We start from the raw sequence: 19,775 nt of genomic DNA, 5'->3' as shown, positions 1-19,775 counted from the left end.
CTTGAAAAGTATTTGACCTCAAATCCCAAGGTTCTTGAAACTCTGGGCTTTTTTCCTCAACACCTATAAAAAGAACAAAAACATACATATTAGTGGTGTTTAGGAAGTTAAAGTAAGGTAAGGTCTGAAAACCTATTTCTTGGGCATCTTCCCATGAAGGAACATGGTTCCTTACTAACTCAATGAGTGGTGTTACAAGTATAGGAAAATATGGGACAAGTCTTTTGTAAAAGTTTGTTAAGTCATGGAAGCTCCAAATTTTCCTTATACTTGGTGGAGTAGGCCACTCAGGAATGACCTTTATTCTCTTAGAGTTCATGGGAACCCCTTGATCACTATTTAAAAAAATTAAGAAAAGTAATGCAATAAAACATACATTTTTCTATATTTTCATGTTGATTATTCCTACCAAAAAGTATGACAAACCTAAGGTGTCCCATATGAGTACCTAAGTTTGTATTGAAACTAAAAATAAGAATAAGCCTACCTAATGAGTCCCTATGTACACAAATCATGAAGACATTGGGTGCACAAGTGATTTTACAAAAGAGGGTTGTACCACTCAAAACATTCATCATACCACCTATTTTAGGGATTTGGTGCCTAATAATAGCTATTTTGGGCACCAACAAAGCACAAGGATTTAAGCTCTTGCAAACCAAACCCTCATCCAACAACTCATTTACTTAAGGAATAATATTAAAGCCCAAGAGGTGTGGCAGTGCTAACAAGTGTCTTTTTACAAAGGAGAATATTTGGAGGTTGTCTAAGAGGGGAAGTTTCTTTAATATTTGTCTTTATTTCAAAATGACTTTCCTTCTTAGCTAACCTCTTGGAGGAGACACTTACCTCCTTACATTCTTCCTTAACCATTAAAGGTTGTCCTTCTTATTGAGGGTAGATTTCTTCACTAGATTCTTTCCCTTTTGCTTCTTCACTTTCACTAAAGAAAGGTGAAGTAGTAGTCTCATCTTGGCTACTATAAATGTCTTGGCCCCTTATAATCATGGTTTTCTTGGTGGGGCATTGAGAAGTAATGTATCCTCTTCCAAGACATTTAAAGCACTTCATGGAGCTAGTCTTCTCTTGCATACTAGCCTTAAGGGGTTGCTTTTCTATTGTCTTCCCCTTATCATCTTTGGTAAGATGCCTTGACCTTGGTCTTTCTTTGGATAAGAATGAGAGCCATAAGATTTTGAAGTAGACTTCCTTTTAAGTTGTTGCTCTACCCTTATTTCCCAATCTAAGTTAGCTTCTACATTGTTCTTCCCATGGAAGTATGGGAGGTTAATGCTAGCCTCTTGAGGCTTTCTTTCCTTTTCTCTCCTATGGGAGTGAGGTCTAAGATGTGACCTATGCCTTTCTTCATAATAGTCACGAAGTTCTTCATTTAGGCTCTTGCAAGAGTTATGACTACTATAGGAGGTATATTTTTCTTTTCTTAACTCTTTTAGTATTTCCCTTGTTTCTTCCTCTCTTATTTTCTTTCTTTCATCTTGACTTATTTCTTCCACTCTTTTTTTTCCTTTTTCTTTTCTCTCTTGTTTTTCTTTCCACAACTTAAGGGATCTCAATTCATCTAATATCTTATACAAGGGCTCCTTAGGAGTAGAAGCCTCACCATTAACACTAGATGAAGAATGAAGACTCATGTTGGTTCCTAAGTTGTGGTTCTTTCTTGTTGGGGGTTTGAAAACAAAAGGTAAAAGAAACTATGATTGAAAACTAGCCAAAATAAACACTAAAAGAGGTGTGCAAGATAAGGTAAAAACTAATTAGTAAAAGGCAAGCTATCTAGGCGGTTTGACAATGGAAGGTAAAGGAAATAAGCTATGAAAGTAAGCAAGAAATGTAAACTAGGCGAATCCTAAGAGTGTTTGGATGACCATATTTAAGGTTCCCAACAAAACACTCACAATCCTAAGGGAAAATTGCCTAAAATTATTACACACAAATGGAAGTAGGGTGGCCTATTGGAGGCTCCCAACTTACTTCCAATGAAAGACCTTTTTGTTACAAAATTTGAAAGCAATGAAAGTAAGTAAAGTGTCAATTACAAAATTACAAAAAGGTCCTCAATTTGGGTGGTTGTTCTCTCTTTGGTGATTCACTCAATTTGGAGTGCTTCTTAGTCCAATAGCTCTTAAGGTGGTTTTTCCCTTGCTTCTTGACTCAAATTCTTCAAGGGATGACACCAATCCTCCTTTCCAATTCCCTATATGACAACTCACAAACAAGGAAACAAATAGACAAGCAATAACCAAAGACCAAAAAAATGAAATGAAAGCTAAACCAATAGATCTTTAACAAGACAAATTTTCAAGGATTATTCAACAATTAAAGCGATGAAAAGCACATAAAAGCAAGCTAGGACTCAAAGAGAAACTTAGAATGACTCTAGAGTAGAGCAAGAAAAACTAAAAAAAAAAGACTCAAGAAACCTCTAGTTTTGGAACTTGTTTTCACACTAATTTTCAATTGAAATTTCAGAACTAAGATTGGTATAAAATAGGCACCAATTATAGAACAAATTTTGAGTCAAAACAACAAGCACACTTCCCTTTCACTTTTTTTTTCCTGGACACTGATTTTTATTTCAACTTGTGTGATTTTTATTATTTTTTCCTTTGATCCAAATCGCTTGGTTCCTTTTTTATAATTTTGATCCAGATGTCTAGAAAATTCAGTAAAAATTTCAGCTCAAAATTCGAAGTGACCAATTCCCAGTAATTTATACAAGTTCTTATGTTCAAGCTGCCAGCACCAGCGATTTCAACTTAGAAATCAAGAGTAGTGTTTATGTTTCTTAAGGCTTGGATAGTTACCATTTGTGTTTGCTTATGCTCAATTATCTTGAATAAAAAAATTCAAGAGAGCTTAAGACTTATTTTGATTCACAAATCCAACCACAACTCAACTTCATCATAGGCATCATGTAGGAAACTTAGAAAACAAAAAAAAGTTCAACAACAAGACTACTTCTAGGAATTGATTTAGAACATGTTATGAACTAAATAACATGCATGAATTAGACTCAAAATTCAAAAGATAGGCTAAGAATGACAAGAATACATGAACAAATGTATCTAGAATTCAATCACCAAAATAAAAATTCAACACAAACTTAGAACATAATGTGACAATTATTATGACCCAACATGACTCTAAGACAACATGGATTAAGTGATTTACACTTATATTTTTGTGTTTTTTTTTCTAATCAATATTTTGGAAGAAAATTTAGATCTGCACAAGAATATTATGACTGAAAAATGATAGAACCTAAAACAACACAAAAACATGATTCAAGAGTAGATCTATAAAATTTGAACCATAGAAATACAAGAACAAGTGTAGATCTAAGATTTAATTGGTTTATTTTTTTGAATCTACTCTAAACAGAACCAAACCACAAGACAATGGAGGATATACATGTAGAATAAGATGAATAACAAGTAATTAAAGTGAATTGACCGAACAAAAAGATAGAGGAAGTAAAAGAACATCACCTAGATGAAGATGCTCTTGATACCACATGATGTAGCTCCATTGGAGCTAGTAGGACTTGGATCTTCTTCATCAATGGAGTCCTTTGCTTCTTGAATTTTAGTGGCAGCAGAATGGAGAAGAAGAAGAGTTGAGAGGTGACGCCACTTCAAGAAGAAGATGAGTCTAGAAGAAGCTCACCACCATAGGAAGTCATGGATAAGAGCTTGGAGGTAGGAGAAGATGAATGGAGGGAGAGGGAGAGAAGGAGCATGACATTTTGTGCCTCAAAAGAAGTCTGAACTTTGAAGTTTAATTCTCAAATGATCAAAGTTGAAAAAATTCACACATATGGCCTCTATTTATAGCCTAAGTGTCACACAAAATTGGAGGGAAATTTGAATTTCTATTCAAATTTTACTTGAATTTGAAATTGAATTTGTGGAGCCAAATTTTCACTAATTATGATTAGTGAATTTTAGCTATGGTTCAGCCCACTAATCCAAGATCAAGTCCAAGATTTTCCACTAAGTATGCTTAGGTATCATGAGGCATGTAAAGCATGAAGGGCATGCACAAAGTGTGACTATATGATGTGGCAATGGGGTGTAGCAAGCAAATGCTCACCTCCCCCTCTAAAATTTAATTGGATTGAGCTTCTCCCAATTCAATTAAATTTATTTACCAACACACACATCAAATATTCACTCAATGCGCATGAAATTACAAAACTACCCTTAATACAAAAACTAGTCTAGGTGCCCTAAAATACAAGGGCTAAAAAATCCTATATTTCAAGGGTACCCTACCTACATTATGGAGCCCTAAATACAAGGCCCAAAAATAATGAAACCTTAATATAATATGTACAAAGATAAGTGGGCTCATACTTAGTCCATGGGCTCGAAATTTACCCTAAGGCTCATGAGAACCCTAGGGCCTTCTCTTGCATCTTTTGCCCAATCTACTTGGAGTCTTCTATCCAATGCCCTTGCGGGGTAGGATTGCATCAATAGCACTCTCGTGCTATCGCTTGGTCCACTATAACAGTGATAATCTTGCCACTCATACTCGGGAGTTTCATCACTAGATGAGGAGTTGAAATAATGCCCCCAATTCATTAAGTGTAGGACGCCCAATTAATATATTATATGAAGCGAGACCATTGGCTATAAGGTACCTGATCATGATGGTTTTTGAACCCTTCTTGCCTCTGAAAGTGGTTAGCAAGTTGATGTGCCCGTCGTATTAGTTGTCTTTCTTAAGAAGCCTATAAGTTGTTCTAAGAAAGGCTCAATCTGAATTTTACGAATATCCAATTGTTTGAAGGCAGACCAATAAAGGATATCAACTAAGCTCTCTTGGTCAATCAAGACTTTGCACACTAAGTTGGCAATCTCTAGTTTGACTATACATGGGATCATTATTCATTCACTTTATCCCCTCAAAATCCTCATCTGTGAAAGTAATGAGACTTCTTTTCAATTGCAACCGAGCTAACAATCTTAAGGTTGTAGACATAGCATTTGTGAACCAAGTTTAAGCTTCCACCTCTTGCTATCATATTGATCCCACCTCAAATTCGAGTTTTGGATGAGGAATTCTCATCCTTGTGTTGTGCTTTTGTTGCTCCAAAGTCTAGCTGCGCTCTCGGCTTCTATCGCGCTCCCTTTCTTGCTTTTTTGAAAGTTCCTTATCCTTAACGAATCTATGTAAATGTATTTTCTGGTTCAATTTTTCTATCTTGTCCTTGAGGGTAGTGGATTCTTATGTGTTATGACCAATGACTCGATGATAATGACAATATTTGGACTTGTCTACTCCTGGTGGAGGTCGATTCTTAGCCGATAACTAAATTAATTATACATCGTATGCTTCCTCTAGTACTCGGCTTCTACTCTTTGTCAATGCAGTGTAGTAACTGAATTTGGATCAAGGCAGTTTGTCTCTTTTGGACTTTCCTGTATTGCAACTACTCTATGTAACACCTCAGATGAACTATACCTGAATGAGAGGGATCTAGAGGTTGTGTAGGTATGAGACTATACAGTTGAGGATGACTTAAAGAAATTAATAGGTACTATTTATACTAACAAGATGCATATACCTTTTGGTAGCCTATCACTTAAGAACTTCACAGTTAAACATGTTTGACTTAGAGTAGTTATGGATGGGTGACATTCTAGGAAGTTTTCCATAAAGCATATGAGAGAAGACAAAACACACTGAAAAGTATCGTGTTGGTTTGTGGGGATAGTCAATGATTTTGAGAGTAGTCAAGTGATGTCAAAGCAGATTGTTGAGGTCTCAAAAAGGGCTACCTACGAAGGGTTCTAACTTGTGGAGGGTTCTAACCAACAAGCATGTTGAGTGAAGTGTCATCATATGAAGTGTAGTAATGTGAGAACCACCGAGAAGTTGACAATCGGGTGTGTTACACTCTAGATCTTGATCTCTCACTCCATTGGTTTCCTTGATGATTAGCCACATACTTTCTCTTTGAATCTGGTCATCTCTTCCATCTGGATGAATCTGGCAGTCCTTGCTCTCAACTCTTCCAATGTTGTAGGTAATTTCTTGCACAGGTTGTCTGAGAAAGTACCATATTTTAGAGCCATGATCATCAAGGTAAGTGATACTTCTAGACTCAGGTCTCAGATTTTGACTGAAATTGATGAGAACCTCTCCATGAAGTCTCTTAAGGACTCATACTCATCTTGTTGAATGTTAGCGAGTTCCATTGCTATTAAGTGATGTGGTATTCTTATCGCATATTGCACTTTGAAACACATCTTAATAGTTGCGAATGAATCGGTGGAGTTTCTCAGCAAATGAGTGTACCAATGAAGTGTTGCGCCTTTCAAGTTGGTTGGGAACACTCGACACATAATCGCATTGTCATTCATAAGCATACTCATCTGTGTGACGAATGCGTCCACGTGTTCATCCAGGTTTGAGAGCCCATTGTAATGATCAATGGTTAGCGTCTTCCATCCAGGTAGAAGTTGTGACTCCTTAATCCCATCAACGAAGGGGTGAAGTCAAGTGTCAGCATTTGCTGCTCTTTGAATCAGCTGCATGATAGAGGGCGTTCCTTTTTGCCACATCATATGAACCTCGTTGGTCCTTGTCAGATGGGTCTAGTGGGTTGCAACCATTGTGACCGAATTTGCATTTTGGTCCTTTTGAAGCTTCAAGTACTACTCCCTAAGAATGACATTCTCCTGTCGAAGGTTCTCCATCTCCTAGGAATTTCTTTGCTTCAAGGTGTTCATCTCTCTTTGCAAGGCGATGATGATCAATGAGTGATCATCAAGCTCCTGACACGAGGGACTCGCTTTGTTTGCTGGGTTCCCCTTTTCAGGGGCTCCCATGGCAGCCATCCTTGACGTGGTGGATTCCCGTTCACGTGACCTAGTGGTCGAAAGGAAAGTTTTCCTTCGGCACCATGGTGGACACCGAATGTTCTTACCGAATTGGCTGAATCTCCTAACGATGATGCTCCTCCATGAGCTCCTCCACGAACAGTGGTGACTCTAATGCTCAAGTTAGTGCGGCAAATGTAAGAATAATTATCTTAAAGTTGATTGGATTAGAGTTCATTTACCTGAACCTTGAGAACTCATTTTATAGAGGTGAAATTGGATAATAAGATCTCAATTTCTCTCATAAGATAACACAAATAGGGAAAAATATGATTCTATCTTTATTTTTCCTCTAATAATAGATAACTTCCAATTTTAGGAGATATCTTTTATCTTTATGATAAAAAATATACTTTTTCTCTTACCTTAATTAGATTTGGTAGATTTTCTAAATTTCAAGTAGACTATTCGATCGACCACCAATTACAAAAACTTTCCAAGTCCAAATATTATGCTAATAAATTTTTATTTAATAATAGTTAGTATTAATCGTGATCCCAAACAAATTGTACCTACAATGGTGGAGTGTTTTGAATGATGAAATTGTTATTCTAGATAATACATCTAATTATCACTTTTTAGTTTTAGTTTTTTTTAATGGTAAAAACTTTTAGTTAGATTCACATTATTAGAGAGACATTAATAAGATAAAAAAAATAAATGACATCAAGACAAAATGGGTATTATAACACTTTTAATAACTTTCTATAAAGGTTGAATTCTATTAATCTAATCATTAAATTACATCATACTTTTGTGTTATATTGTTTAAAAATTTCTAAATATGTAATTTAATTGAGAAAATAGTTTACATAATAACAGTAATTATCATTTAACCACAAACCATCTTATATATTAAGAGAAGTGCTACTAAAACACTCTCTAACACACTTCTCCTAACACAAACTCTTTCAATGGTTGAAATTTATTGAAAATTAAAAAATCAAGAGAAAGAGAGAGTCATTAAATAAGAGATGAGACCCAAAAAAATTTGTGATTTTCAATAAATGCTACCCAATAATAATGGATGTGTTTAAAAGAGTGTGTTAGAGAATGTGTTGTTAACATTTCTCTATATATTAATAGTGATTTTTAATTGATTGATAATGTATACTTTTTACACTATAATCATTAAGCTCATAAAAATTTACTTAAATTTTTAATATCATACCATACATTAAAATAAAAAGTGTTATAATATATTAATTAATTTGTAAATCATATAAAAACTTTCAAACTTAATATACCAACATAATACCGTGCCTTGCACATGTGTTTAGTTTATGATTTTCTTATATAAGATAATTATGAATATTCACACACATATGAGATTGTGTACGAGGATGATGATAGAAGGGACAAGCACAAGTAGTAGTCACCCTTTACTCATCTCCCTAGATAAATATTGTTCATTACTCCTTTGTTACCAGCACGGTATCCGTAAAATGAATTTTTTAATATTGAGAATATTTGCGGATAGTCATGGATATTTTTAAAAAAATAAAAAATAGTTTAAAAGTATTTTAACAAAAAATTTATTTTAATTTTATTTAATTTAATATTTTCTTGAAAAATAAATTTCAATAGTTACAACTAAATTTATTCAAATATTCTACAATCTACACAATTAAAAGTGCCTCTTGAATAATTCTAAATAAATAAATTTTATGAACTCCAAACAAAATTATATAAAAATTACTCTCTAAAATATAAAATGTAATAAAAATACACTAAAATATAAATTCAAATAAAATTATACTCCAAAACATAAGTACAGATAAAAAAATATTTATAAAGAATATTTACGTATTTAAGTTTGATAAAAAAATAAAAAATAATTAAGTATTTAATATTAACAGGCAACACGTATCCGCAAATATGGGTACCATGATATTCGCCGCATATCCATTAACAAACAAATAGTGCAAATTCGTTAGCTGATCATTACACGTGAGTACCAGTAAAGATACTCATCTAGTGCGAATTTTATATGCAATTATCTTTGGGTATGAATTTCTTTATCATTTAAAGTTATGACAATTCATAATTTAAGATACATATTTAATTAGAATAAATATTGATAATATATTCCTATCATATTTTTATGAATAATTTTGTGGGAATTAGGGGTGGGAATAGGTCATGTCAGACTTTGAAAGGCCTGAGTCTAACATACGATGAATCTTTAAGGCCTGAGCTTATCAAATGTTTTTTATTTTGATTCGGCCTGACCTTTTTAAAAGCCTGGTCTGACCTGATAGTTTTTTTAAAATCTTCCTCACAATAAATATTCACAATAAATATGTAATATTTTACGGAATACGAACGTAATAGGGAAGTTAAAAAAAGAAGTCAGTATAAAAGGGCACATGACTCACAGCTAAATGGTAATTAAAGTCATTGATGGTAGGAATATAAGGTATAGAGCAGTAATGTGTAATCAAAGTTTGATAGTTTCAAAAAAAATTAATTGTATCCAAAAAATAATATTATATATATATATATATATATATATATATATATATATAGGTCGGCTTATCAGGCTTATAAGGCTTTTTAATAGGTCTAAGCCTGGTTTATTTAATTTAATAGGCTTTTAAAAAAGTCTGAGTCTAACCTTTTAATTAAATAAGTCAGTTCAGGGCAGACTTTATGTAGGCCAGGTCGTAGACCCCTGTAAGCCGACCTGGCCTATTCCCACCCCTAGTGGAAATGTAAGTAAAACTAGAAAATAGGAGAGAGAGAAATCACATGTAAAATAAATATAATGATAATAATTTATATTTGATTGAATTTAAGTTTAAATTATTAATGTGATAACTAATGTTATTTATTATAATAAATTTTGACTACAAAACACCTATTTATTAGTATTGATTATTAATACTTTGATTGATTATCAATCAAATACCAATTTATTAGTATTTATTTTTTTCATATATATCAATATATTTTTCATATAACTTGGTTATCAATTCTTTTAAATATTGTAATTTGCTAACAATTCTTTTATATATATATATATATATATATATATATATATATATATATATATATATATATTATTTATATAACTTGTGACATGAATAAATATTTTACAAATAATGTATATTTTTCATCTTTATCAATTCATAAAATACAAATTGATCAAACTAGTATGCATTAATATCTGATTGATAATTAACTTATTAGTAATTTTAATTTATTATATTAATTTATTAACATCAATATATTGGTTAATTAATTTATTAACATTTTCTTACATAATTGATTTATTATATTAATGTTAATTGATTGTATTTAATTTTTAATTATATTTGTTTAAATTAAAAATAAAATAATTTCATTTAATATTTTTTTGAAGGAAATGAATACGAGATTGTCACCTGATATTACCCATAGAATAAATTCTTTTATAATATATATATATATATATTAAATTTAATATTTAGTTGCATTTGATTTGTAAGAAAATGGTTATAGATTTTCATATTTTCACTCACATGAAAGGTTAGTAAAAAAATATTAAAATATATTTTTGTCCTCATAAATATGAAAATATTTAGAATTTACTTTTGTAAAATTTTTAGTACTTTTTTCATCCTTACAAAATTGAAACCTATGACATTTTGGTCTGAAGCAAGGTTTGAATATTTGAACCTATGTGTATTATTTTCTTTTTTTACATTGGTTATATGTATAACCAATGTAAAAACATCACATTGACATGTTAGATGCATAACCAATATAAAAAATCATCATCATAGTTTTGGACCAAAAAGTAAGTGATTTTAATTTTGTGAAGATAAAAAAGTACTTAATTTTACATGAACAAATTCAAAATATTTTTATATTTATGAAGACAAAAAATATATTTTATTTTAAAAAATTAAGATTACGAGAAATGTGATAGTCTTATTGATAAGGGCGTACGTGGATCAGTTTGGGTTGAGTTTAGTCAAACTTGTGACTTAATTCAATTAAATTTGAATAGGTTGGCTGAGTCGATTTTCCAAGATAAAATTTAAAATCCAACCTAAATCAACCCATTTGTAAACAATTTGGGTTGGATTCAATCAACCAATCAAAACATTTAAATTGGTTTGCTCTTTTTTAAAATTCAATATTTTTATAAGCTAAATCTTTTATTAAATGAAATACCAAATACATTACATATAATTGTTATGTGTAGTAAAACAGTGGAAAAAGATAAGGGTGGGAATTGCATTATTATTATCATCATCAAATATTAAAATGCACCACACCTAGAGCTATTAAAATGGGTTGGTTTGGCCCGACTCACCTCAACACACCCGGCTGTTGTTAGGTGCACCCAACAATTGAATGAACTTCCTAAAATACCCTTCATTTAAAAAATAAAAGTTAATATATTTTAAAAAAAACATTTTCTTCTTCTTCCGTTTTAAAAAAAATTTTCTTCCGCGCTTTCCTTCTTCTCCCGTGCACCCAGCAACCTCCCCGCAAGCTTCTTCTTCCTTGGTTTCGTTCTTCTCCTTCCAAAAAGGTTCGTCTTCTTCCTTCGTCTTCTGTGTATCAGATAGCAAGCTTCTTCTTCCGCGCTTTGAAATTTGGTTCCCTTCTTCTCCTCCACAGGTATTGGCATCCTCCATTGACTAGCTTTGTTCGTTTCTTCCGCTGGATTCAGCGGAAGAAGGTTCCGCAGACAACATTTCCTGGTCGCAGAAGAACTTGCGGAACCTTCTTCCGCAGGCTACCTATTCTTCTCACGGAAGAACATGCGAAACTTCTTCCGCAGACCATGTTTTGCTGTTTTTTGGTTATTTTTCTTGAAAATTTTGTCTGAACCACCAATTTATTGATATTAGTAATTATTATTTTTAATTTATTTGCTATTACAAAGTGTATATGGTATTTAACTTACACAAACTCCCTAATTTTGATGCATAACCTATTGTATTTTGCTTTCATTTGGTTAGGATGTCTAAATTGAATTGTTATTTGCTGTCATTTGGTTAGGATGTCTAAATGACTGTATACACTGCATAAATTATGTGGATTAGTTAGGATTCTTTTTCCTTGATGAATGAGAGGGTTAAGAAAAAAAAAACAAGGTAAGTTAGGATACTCATATGCAACTATTAGACTACTGCTAGACTTGTAATTAAGAAAAAATATGAGACAAGAGAACAAAGTTCTTGTGTTACTCTGTTTCTAAATTTATTTTGATATTGAAAAGAAATTTGTCTAATCTGATCTAATAGCCTACAACCTGTCAATTACAATGGGAATTCTTTTGATATTGAAAACAAATTTGTCTAATCTGATACCTACACAATCTAAGCAATGTTATAAGCTTGGCAATTCAAAGCTGATACCATATGACCGAAAATTGAATGAACTTAAACTCCTCTGCCATCAATCTGCTGCTCTCCATCTCTTTTATGTAAATGCTTCCTCTTTTTTTTTTGTCAAAATATCAATTGATCATTCACTAAAAATGTATAACGGCACTTACACAAGCATAGTTGATGCTAATGAGAGTGCTACAATCAAGCACGCATGCACACTGAATGCTAACAAGATAGCAATCTTGAAAATACAAAACCAAAGAACAGAAACATATAAAATACACATTTCCCTGATCTAAAGAAACCTAGAAAGTGCCATGAGCTTTTTTCTTTTCTTTGGAATTCCTTCTGAACATGCACATGCTCCACAATATCATATAAATTAAGACAACTTAAATCCAATCTCTGATTGTTAGACCAACAACAATATGGAACTCAAACTTCTTCATTGAAAACAATAAACATGTCAGATAGAGATAAAACAGTGGGAATTTTTTTAAGTGATCCTCTAGGCCGTTTCCCCCCCCCCCCCTTCGGATCTACTCATGATTTGAACCACTCATCATTCATCTTGGGCTTTGTGTTACTAATGAGAGAAGGGTAAGTGTTAATCCTGTTGGAGTTGTATAAAGAATTTAAACATGATCCAAATAGAAACAAAAAATTCTGCCTATTATATTTCCCTTGGAAGTAAATCTTATAATGTTTGATTTGATTATTCCCTTGGAAGCAAACAATTTCATTATTCAATTTCAGCTTTTAGGAGAATTGTGTCTCCTAAATTCTGTGTCCTATTTTCAAAATGCTAAACCAAAAAACAAAAAGCATGCCTTGATTCTACATGTCCCTCATAATGAAGCATAATGTCACAGATATCATAAATGAGAATGTCACACATATCATGAGAACATCATGTCCAAGAAACATTGAAAACTTAATTTGACCAAATTAGTAAGAAACATACAAAACATGTGTTTGAACAAATTTGTAATGACAAAGCTTTGTTACCAATTATTTGAATATTTAATTTGACTGAAAAAAATAAATGTTCTTCATGATTTCAGATCATGGTTAGAACACGAGGTTTAGGTCGTGCGTTAGGAGCTGGTAGAGGTAGAGACATTAGTAAGGATATGCATGAGGCTGATGTTCCTCTGCGTCGCAGACCTACTGCTTCAGCACGTAGGCAACGGGTTCGTCTGCGTGAGGACGTCACAGAGAGACCTGAGGATGTGCCTCAGTTGCATGAGGATGTTCCTCATGTGTCTGATGCCACCCCAGAGATGACAGGCGCCGCCGATGCTGTTCAGACAGAGGGAGTGGCTACTGATGGGAGCTTGGGGTCACTTGCTGCAGATGAGGGTTTCCCCGGTGGACCACGCGACCCATCGATTTTGACCGATTTTGCTAAACATGTCGCACACAGCATCTGGAGTGGACAGGTACGTAGTTTTTAATGTTGACTAATTACATAAAAATTATTTGTAGTTGGATTGTTTTTTATATACACGTTATTATAAATTGTTATTCAATTTAGGAACGACCCGATCTGAAGTTGGTCTCCCACGGTAGAAAAGTAGATAAAATTGGGAGACCAGCGCTTGAGATCGAAGGGTTGATTGCTAGCACCGGATTGAGTCCACTGATCAGGTGTTCTGTTATCACCACTGATCCTGGATTCATATCCGCCTTCGTCGACAGGTGGCATCGCGAGACTAGCATGTTCCACCTGCAATTAAGCGAGTTGACGATCACGTTGGATGATGTGGTGTCACTCCTACACCTTCCCATCACTGGCGCACTGCATATGTTCGAGCCGCTTGTTACTTCAGATGCGATTGGTCTACTGACGAAGCTTCTTGAGCTCAGTCATGAGGAGGCTACATTTGAGACCCGACAGGCTGGTGGGCCTCATGTCCGGTTGGGGTGACTTCGGGACTTGTATCAGAGCCAGTGCAGGGCCAGACGATGGGTTGTAGCAGCCCGCACGTATCTGCTCCACTTGGTGGGTTGTACTCTTTTCGCCAACAAGAGTTCAACCCATGTACATGTCGTGCACCTGGAGGCTTTCAGGGACCTGGCCCAGGCAGGGGGATTCGCCTGGGGAGTGGCTGCATTAGTCCACATGTACGACCATCTGAACGACGCATCACAGGCCTCTACACGGCAGCTGGGCGGTTATATTACACTTCTCCAGGTACGTATTATCACTGATAGTTTAAATTTAAGTAGCATTGAATCTCTTTTTTTTTGTATTGATGTTGACTATGTGTTTGTAGTGCTGGATATACGAGCACTTTCCTACAGTGCATACATTCGTCGTTCATGATGCTTATGATGAGGGGAGCCCACGGGCCTGCAGGTGGCTTACGAGTAAGGCTCATATGACGGGGATCAAGGGAGCCCCGTATCGGAGACGTTTGGATGCCCTGACTGTGACTGACGTGTGCTGGATGCCCTATGGTGAGCACCGGGGAGTCAGGGCCTTTGACTTGATATCGTCGTACACCGGCCAGCTCAGATGGGGTCAGATTGTGGTGTACGTTCGACCTGAGCGGGTTCTTCAACAGTTTGGCTACCTTCAGACGAACCCTCCGCCGCCGGTTTGTGATTCTTTGACGGGTGATGATATAGATGACCAGTGGCTGCATTTTTCAGACCATTTGGTGCCTTCAGGGGAGCTCTGTGTAGTTCCTGGACAGGTGGCGCCAGACTACATGGAGTGGTTTTTTTGGATATCGCACCCATTCGTCACACGGACTGAGGAGACTGCTGCGCTGAGACATCCACCTCCCCCTCATCATGAGGAGTTCATCGAGCCACCCATCCCCGAGGTTTCAGTCGCGATCGATCTCCCTACGCATTCAGTGGTAAGCATAACTTCTGTAGTTTTTCATAATTTAAATTTTTTTTAAATGTGATACTGACTTTGTTATTTTGACTGTGACAGGTTCACTGCGAAGGATGTCAGGGGATGGCTCAGGATTTAGGAGCGATTGCTGAGGATTTGGAGCGGGTCATCAACCTTAGGATGGTCACTGAGGGCACTGACTTACATGACATCATGACTCGTTGTCTGAGGAGAGCTAGAGGTGACGCCGCAGATGGAAGTCTTAGACCGCGCCAGAGACGCCACATAGATTAGGATTTATATTTTTATTGTACTTAAATTATTAATTTTTGTATTTGTTTATGTATGTCATAAAACACATTTACCTACATCATTTATGATTTATGTTTGTCTCTCTATAAATATATGGTTTGAAATTTAAATATAAACCACACACATGAGTCACATTTATAATGGTATTTGAATATATAAAATAAAGAAGATAAAATAATTTGTAATTTAAATGTTAAAATTTATAACTATTCTGAAATTATATATTTTAACCATATATATACGTACAGTAAAGAATAAAAAAAATTGGTTTTGTGCCTTTTAGAAACATGCCTAAGTACCCCTGTTCGGGCTTTTTTTTAAATTATGTGGGAGCCGCTTGAGACTGTCCAGGGCCGCTATTTGACATGTTTGCACGTCAAGAAATCCAAAAAAAATAAAAGCAGCACCCCGTTCCATCGAATCGCACCTCAAACGAAGGCACCAAAAATCAAAAAAGTTGGTTTTCGGCCTAATAGAAACATATAACTAGCTTTCAGTTCAACACAAATATAACAATTTGACACACTAACACTTGTTCATGGAACAATTCATTAATTACATGAACATAAATCCAATGTACATATAGATACATAAATATTACAAGTTCAGTGTCCGCTTAGGTCTACATGCGTTGTATTAATTGTCATTAGGCTTAAGTATTGTTGCATTCTACCTACATATGCAGTTGGCCATTGTTTTGCCTCCGGATACACATTGCTTGACCACAACAACGTCATAGGCGGTAAGGGACAACGATCTTTCAGATAAACCTGTTGTAAGTGAAATTACAATAATAAGTTAAACAAACAAACCAACTCATTCAATAATTGAAATTATTTGAGTAAACGAATTTTCAATGGACCTGAACAAAATGACTGCCAAACACATGACTGACGCATATTATGCGGTGCGCAGTAGAATCGGCCGGTGGTCGACTTCTGAGAGAAAAAAATGTGAAGCTCTGTTGTCGTGACAACGATACAAGGATTACATTATATCTTGACGCAATTATATATCCCATATCCGTTATATCCATCCATTTGTCCATACTAACCTAAATCACATAACAAATACATGTGTCAGTCATGTAAACATTACTTATGTAAATACAAAGCATAAAACGCATACCTTGGATAACCTATCCACGTGTAGGGACAACCTCAGCTGTTCATATCTCTCCGTGCCACCAAAGATCTTTATGTAGTCTTGCGACCATTTGCCAAGTTCTTTAATCAATTCGTTACGCATCATGGCCCAACACTCTTCTCCCATACCTAACAAAGCGGAAACTGACTGATATCCACAATTACCATCCGCTTTCACATCAACAACATCCTCAATGAAACCATGCATAAATGGCGGAAATTGATCCAACATGGGGATTATCCTTGCTGGCTTCGGTGGTTCAAAAGATGATGCACTGGGTCTAACTAAGGTGTTGCTGTTTTGAACCGAATGATAAGCATCAACATACTCCCAATAAGATGGATCACGCTTTGTCGATCTTTCGCTTCTTTTCATTACCTTTTTCGGGGCACCTTTCGTCTTAACCTTTGTTGGAGGAGGGCACATAGAGGTCTCATCGGGAAACGCGAATTCTCGGAGTTTACTCTTGAAAGTAACTTTCCCGCAAACATCAAGTTCCTCAAATCTTTTATGTATTCTATCAATCTCTTCCTTGATGCTCACTTCGGCCTCACATAGCCCTTGGTCTGAAAAATTAAGTCTCCTCCAGTACATATGGACTACATCCAGTGGGATGCTGCCACCATCATACCTTTGTAGCTCGCATGCACAAGGAAGACCTAGCGTGGTTCTCAAGACACACCCACAAGAAGACAGATTGTCTTTCAAATGACGTACATGCTCAAACTCAACCAAAATTTCATTTAAAGCGTACCTTGACACCATTCTCAGAAGCCTCTTGTATAAGGTTTTCTTAAAAACATGACCAACGACATGCGTACTTATTTCGAATGATGCTCTAATTTTAGTGTGCTGCAGCGTCATCATGTTGTTCATTGCATCCCAAACACTACAGAGGTCTCCAACGTTATTCTGTAATATCCTTTTCAAAGACCAATGAGCATATTCAACCCTACATTTAAAACACACAACAGAGAATACAAATTAATAACAATAATGTTCCAAACAATCATTAAAAGAAACTTGACTAAAATAATAAAACATTTAAATACCTATTTGTTGTTGTGTTGCCTAGGTGCATCACCTTATTCGTCCAGGCCAAGATAAATTTCTCCTTGTGTGGGACAATCCATGTCTCACATACGTAGTCAATGAACATTGGCCACGGGGAACACGCTACTTGAAACCTTTGAAGGTGCTCAGGGAACTCCTGTTCCGAAGTACAATCTACCAGGTTACCCCAGCTATCCATTACGTAGTCCCAAGCATTCTTCTGACCAATTAGCGATTTACACTTTGCCTTCACATTCTTGTCTATGTGAAATCTGCACAACAAATTCTTACACTCCGGAAACACAACTTTCACAGCATTCATCAGGGCTAGGTCTCTGTCTGTGACAATAACAACAGGAAGGCGATCGTTTCTTAAAAAAAAGGCCTCGAAATCGTTCCAATGCCCATACAAGATTGTTCACGCGCTCACCCTCCAGATATGCAAACCCAGCAGAGAAAGTCATCCCGGTTGGTGTCACCCCCACAATGTCAAGCAATGTGAGCCTGTACCTATTTGTTTTGTAGGTACTGTCTATCAAAAAAACAAGATGACATGCGTTACATAACTTAACTGCATCTGGGTGACACCAAAACAAATCACGCGCCACATCTTCATCCTTCAATCTATGCCAATGAATGTATTGGTCACGTTCAAGGAGCCTCATTAGGTGTTGCATTTCAGTGCCATCTCCTCTGATTGAAGAACGATATGCACTTCTTGCATTGTAGATTTGTTTGATTGTGGTGCAACTGCTGCTGTTGTGCTCCTTCAACGTTAGCAGGATGTTTCTTGGTTTCACATTCGACTTCGTCATATCAGCAATGATATTCTTCTCATCATCTGTCAATCTCCCAACATATGGATGTCCAACTAAGGTCTTTGCCAATTCATGGTTGTGAATCCCACATATCAGCTTCACCGCCCAACCTTCACCTCCATGCATTGGTTTTCCACGAATCTTAAAGGGAGAACCACATTTTCTAGTACCTGTGTCTCTTCTAATAAATTCTTTCTTCCTACCCTTGTACTTACCGCTCCTTTCACACCCAATTAACACAAATGAAGTTTTTCCTCTGCTGCCAGTATATGTATCAGACCTCATAATTACTGCAACAAAACCATTTTTATAGGCAACCGTTCGAGACCACTTCAAAACATCTTCTCGGGTTGCAAAGACCTAGGACACAACCACGACATATTAATTTTTACACAAATCATACATTAGATCAAACAATTAAAACTGTTCGACATGATTACCTGAGAAGTATTAAAAGCATATGAACAATCAACATGTGCTTCATTCACACCACAATCTTCTTCATCTTGAAAATCCATATCAACTTCTTCGGACATCGCACTGTAATATGCCCATTGATCTTTGTCCATCTTAATTCAAAGTATAACTATCACCTGATTCAACATTCAACAAAATAATTTGAACAATACAACAACCCAAATTTTTTTTCAAACTATGAATATCAAACTAATTCAACATTTGACAACCTCACACAAATATTTAATCTACATATACATAACCAAATTCAACTTTTAATTACATAATTTCTAAATTATAACCTACAAAGCTCATTTAACCAAAAAATACTTCAACCTAGGCAAAAAAAATCAACACTTCAACCAACAAATATATTTTTATGTTTCACATAAATTACAAATAGAATTAACCAAAATAACATTCAAAATAATCTTAAAACTAAAAAATCATAAAACGAATTACTCAATGGAAGAATCATTCTTCCGCTATTGATATCACAACTGCGGAAGACTGCTTCTTCCGTGAAGGCTCGCGGAAAATGTCTTCCGTGAGTCTCACGGAAAAAGCTTTCTTCCTTCCTTAGATTGTCTGCCGCGGAAGACTGCATCTTCCATGGAGTCTCGCGGAAGACGTCTTCCGCGTCACCCAACGAAAAAAAATTTTTTCTTCCGTAAATGTAATGTCTTCCCCGGATTGACATTTCTCACACCGAAGCTGAAACGCTTACCAACCAGCACCGACAAAAATCGCACAGGAACGCATCAAAATGGAGAAAACACATGAGAGAGAAAGCATCACGCAAGAGTGAAGTACAAACCATAGATTTATATAAAAGAAAAACGTACAGGGACATTTCTAGTGTATAAAACATTGTTGAGAGCACCAGCAATGTAGCAGG

At 35.3% G+C, this 19,775-nt stretch overlaps 3 protein-coding genes across 3 annotated transcripts; 2 read left to right on the top strand and 1 right to left on the bottom strand.

Annotated features, from left to right (window-relative positions):
- Positions 1-13,374: 13,374 nt before the first annotated feature.
- On the top strand, positions 13,375-14,171 carry LOC102668446 (uncharacterized). Its single transcript, XM_006575899.1, has 2 exons — positions 13,375-13,683; positions 13,779-14,171. Exons 1-2 carry the CDS (start codon positions 13,375-13,377, stop codon positions 14,169-14,171), a joined length of 702 nt encoding a protein of 233 aa, XP_006575962.1.
- A 454-nt stretch (positions 14,172-14,625) lies between these two features.
- LOC102668310 (uncharacterized) lies at positions 14,626-15,386 on the top strand. The gene is made up of 2 exons (XM_006575898.1): positions 14,626-15,111; positions 15,192-15,386. The coding sequence occupies exons 1-2, from the start codon at positions 14,626-14,628 to the stop codon at positions 15,384-15,386; spliced, it is 681 nt and encodes a 226-aa protein (XP_006575961.1).
- An 871-nt stretch (positions 15,387-16,257) lies between these two features.
- On the bottom strand, positions 16,258-18,706 carry LOC102668173 (uncharacterized). The gene is made up of 5 exons (XM_006575897.1): positions 18,411-18,706; positions 18,034-18,113; positions 17,738-17,942; positions 16,533-17,502; positions 16,258-16,458 (listed from the first exon to the last, which is right to left on the bottom strand). Exons 1-5 carry the CDS (start codon positions 18,704-18,706, stop codon positions 16,258-16,260), a joined length of 1,752 nt encoding a protein of 583 aa, XP_006575960.1.
- Positions 18,707-19,775: the final 1,069 nt, after the last annotated feature.

The sequence above is a fragment of the Glycine max genome, chromosome 2 (genome assembly GCF_000004515.6).
Source record: "Glycine max cultivar Williams 82 chromosome 2, Glycine_max_v4.0, whole genome shotgun sequence".
NCBI lineage: Eukaryota > Viridiplantae > Streptophyta > Magnoliopsida > Fabales > Fabaceae > Glycine > Glycine max.
Note: the sequence above shows the minus strand (reverse complement) of the source record. Positions and strands in the feature narration are given on the sequence as shown.

Excerpts from the sequence above, each read along its gene's own strand:
- LOC102668446 (XM_006575899.1), top strand. The coding sequence starts at position 13,375 with ATGCATGAGGCTGATGTTCCTCTGCGTCGCAGACCTACTGCTTCAGCA. Across the intron at positions 13,684-13,778 it reads ACAGCATCTGGAGTGGACAG|GAACGACCCGATCTGAAGTT; the intron begins GTACGTAGTTTT and ends TATTCAATTTAG.
- LOC102668310 (XM_006575898.1), top strand. The coding sequence starts at position 14,626 with ATGACGGGGATCAAGGGAGCCCCGTATCGGAGACGTTTGGATGCCCTG. Across the intron at positions 15,112-15,191 it reads ATCTCCCTACGCATTCAGTG|GTTCACTGCGAAGGATGTCA; the intron begins GTAAGCATAACT and ends TGACTGTGACAG.
- LOC102668173 (XM_006575897.1), bottom strand. The coding sequence starts at position 18,706 with ATGAGGTCTGATACATATACTGGCAGCAGAGGAAAAACTTCATTTGTG. Across the intron at positions 17,503-17,737 it reads TTCCCTGAGCACCTTCAAAG|GGTTGAATATGCTCATTGGT; the intron begins GTTTCAAGTAGC and ends TTTTAAATGTAG. Across the intron at positions 16,459-16,532 it reads ACGTGGATAGGTTATCCAAG|GTTAGTATGGACAAATGGAT; the intron begins GTATGCGTTTTA and ends TATGTGATTTAG.